This window comes from Salvelinus alpinus, chromosome 10 (genome assembly GCF_045679555.1).
Source record: "Salvelinus alpinus chromosome 10, SLU_Salpinus.1, whole genome shotgun sequence".
Lineage (NCBI taxonomy): Eukaryota > Metazoa > Chordata > Actinopteri > Salmoniformes > Salmonidae > Salvelinus > Salvelinus alpinus.
The window spans coordinates 720,439-723,209 of record NC_092095.1 but is presented as its reverse complement, the minus strand read 5'-3'; the positions used below and the strand labels follow the sequence as shown (position 1 = coordinate 723,209).

The 2,771-nt window shown below is 48.0% G+C and overlaps 1 protein-coding gene across 1 annotated transcript; it reads right to left on the bottom strand.

Annotated features, from left to right (window-relative positions):
- Positions 1-304: 304 nt before the first annotated feature.
- LOC139531409 (transforming acidic coiled-coil-containing protein 3-like) lies at positions 305-1,694 on the bottom strand. The gene is made up of 3 exons (XM_071327857.1): positions 1,497-1,694; positions 860-966; positions 305-759 (listed from the first exon to the last, which is right to left on the bottom strand). Exons 1-3 carry the CDS (start codon positions 1,692-1,694, stop codon positions 447-449), a joined length of 618 nt encoding a protein of 205 aa, XP_071183958.1. The 3' UTR covers positions 305-446.
- Positions 1,695-2,771: the final 1,077 nt, after the last annotated feature.

Sequence of the window (2,771 nt, the reverse complement as noted above, 5' to 3'; positions counted from 1 at the left end):
CGGGGTTAACACCCCTACTCTTACGATAAGTGCTATGGGATCTTTAATGACCTCAGAGAGTCAGGACACCCGTTTAACATCCCATCCGAAAGACGGCACCCTACACAGGGCAGTGTCCCCAATCACTGCCCTGGGGCATTGGGATATTTTTTAGACCAGAGGAAAGAGTGCCTCCTACTGGCCCTCCAACACCACTTCCAGCAGCATCTGGTCTCCCATCCAGGGACTGACCAGGACCGACCCTGCTTAGCTTCAGAAGCAAGCCAACAGTGGTATGCAGGGTGGTATGCTGCTGGCATATTACAGCGCTTAAACTCCAATCAAGAGCAGCAAAACATATTTACAAAGCACTATTCACACACTTGTTCATCAGGACCACCACATACTCAGATTTGTAAAAAAATCTTGACTACCAGACAACAACAAAGACAGACATATGGTTGAACTCAGCCCTTCTGGACTTTAGCTATTAGTTCATCGCAAAGGTTGTTGAGTTCTTCAGTCTCTTTTACCTGAGGGGACAGAAAATCAGCAAGGAGGAAAACAAAATCAACCATGATAAGTGCAAAACACTTTTCTGAACAAATAATACTGATAAAGGCACCCTCATGGACTACTTCAGATTGAGGGTGACTTACTTTCTGGTCAAGGCTCTTCCCCAGTGACTGGGCCTTTATCTGCTCCCTGCGCAGCTGGGCCTGAAGAGCAGCGACCAGAGACTTTAGTTTGGAGCGCACATCTGCAATCTCTCCATTCGCCCTGAGAATAAGAGTAAGTCAGCCCAGTGAACCTACACAAAGCCCAGCAACTAAACAATTCTGTAACTATTTTGCACAAAGTATAGTTTGATGAGTCTTACAGGCTAAGTTTATGCTCTGCATGGGCTTTCAGGGTCTGGTAGCGCTGCTCCTCCTCCTTGATCCTAGCCAGGTAATCTTGAGCACATTTCTTCAGCATCTCTTCATTCTTAATAGGGGCACACACACATTTAAAACCCTAGGTCATGATGGTGGCAAAGCAAAGTATTGGACCTACACATACCCTTTTAATTTCTTCCTTCACAGCAATGTTACTTTCCTACACCAAAGCTGAGCCCTGTGTTTTGCGCAATCATGTGGAAAGGAAAGATTACCCTGTAATGAAAGAGCTATAAAGGGATTCTGGCATTTAAGCCATTTTTCTACTTAGTCAGATTAAGTTTTGGATACCACTGTTAGGTCTGCGTGCAATAGAAGCAAGTTGGAGATAGTTTTGCGATTAAATGTTACTAGCGTCAGCACAATGACTGGAGGTCTACAGGAACAGTAAACAACCTCCAACTTACTTCATACTGCACACATAAAGCAGTATCCAGAAGTTCATCGACTCTCAGCAATGCAGAAAAGCAGCTTAATTTCCAGAATCTTGCAGTATCCCATTTAAATCCAAGCATTTTACATGATTGTGCAAAACACTGGGCCCAATGCATAGGGCATGACATCCTTTTTCATGCTGACCTTTATGTAACCCTCGATGACCTCTTTGTATTCGTCTAGTCTCTTGACGAGATCTGAGAAGGACCGCTCCATGGCATTCAGGTCCTGTGATAACGGTTCCTTCTCCTGCAGGACTTTAGTGATGTCAGCCTGGGCCTTCTCCATCTTCCTCTGTTTATCAGCTGCCAGAGGAACAAAGTGCTCATTCAATTCTGACATGCCATTCTGTGGGGTCTGCTCAAATTGGCAGAGTTCCAAGGGTTGTGGAGTGCTTAGCGAAGGTTGGTCAGGTTTAGTTGGAGGTTCCTGCTCTTTTCCAGAGGAAGGATACTGAACTTACATTTACATTTACATTTAAGTCATTTAGCAGACGCTCTTATCCAGAGCGACTTACAAATTGGTGCATTCACCTTATGATATCCAGTGGAACAACCACTTTACAATAGTGCATCTAACTCTTTTAAGGGGGGGGGGTTAGAAGGATTACTTTATCCTATCCTAGGTATTCCTTAAAGAGGTGGGGTTTCAGGTGTCTCCGGAAGGTGGTGATTGACTCCGCTGACCTGGCGTCGTGAGGGAGTTTGTTCCACCATTGGGGTGCCAGAGCAGCGAACAGTTTTGACTGGGCTGAGCGGGAACTGTACTTCCTCAGAGGTAGGGAGGCGAGCAGGCCAGAGGTGGATGAACGCAGTGCCCTTGTTTGGGTGTAGGGCCTGATCAGAGCCTGAAGGTACGGAGGTGCCGTTCCCCTCACAGCTCCGTAGGCAAGCACCATGGTCTTGTAGCGGATGCGAGCTTCAACTGGAAGCCAGTGGAGAGAGCGGAGGAGCGGGGTGACGTGAGAGAACTTGGGAAAGTTGAACACCAGACGGGCTGCGGCGTTCTGGATGAGTTGTAGGGGTTTAATGGCACAGGCAGGGAGCCCAGCCAACAGCGAGTTGCAGTAATCCAGACGGGAGATGACAAGTGCCTGGATTAGGACCTGCGCCGCTTCCTGCGTGAGGCAGGGTCGTACTCTGCGAATGTTGTAGAGCATGAACCTACAGGAACGGGTCACCGCCTTGATGTTAGTTGAGAACGACAGGGTGTTGTCCAGGATCACGCCAAGGTTCTTAGCACTCTGGGAGGAGGACACAATGGAGTTGTCAACCGTGATGGCGAGATCATGGAACGGGCAGTCCTTCCCCGGGAGGAAGAGCAGCTCCGTCTTGCCGAGGTTCAGCTTGAGGTGGTGATCCGTCATCCACACTGATATGTCTGCCAGACATGCAGAGATGCGATTCACCACCTGGTTAT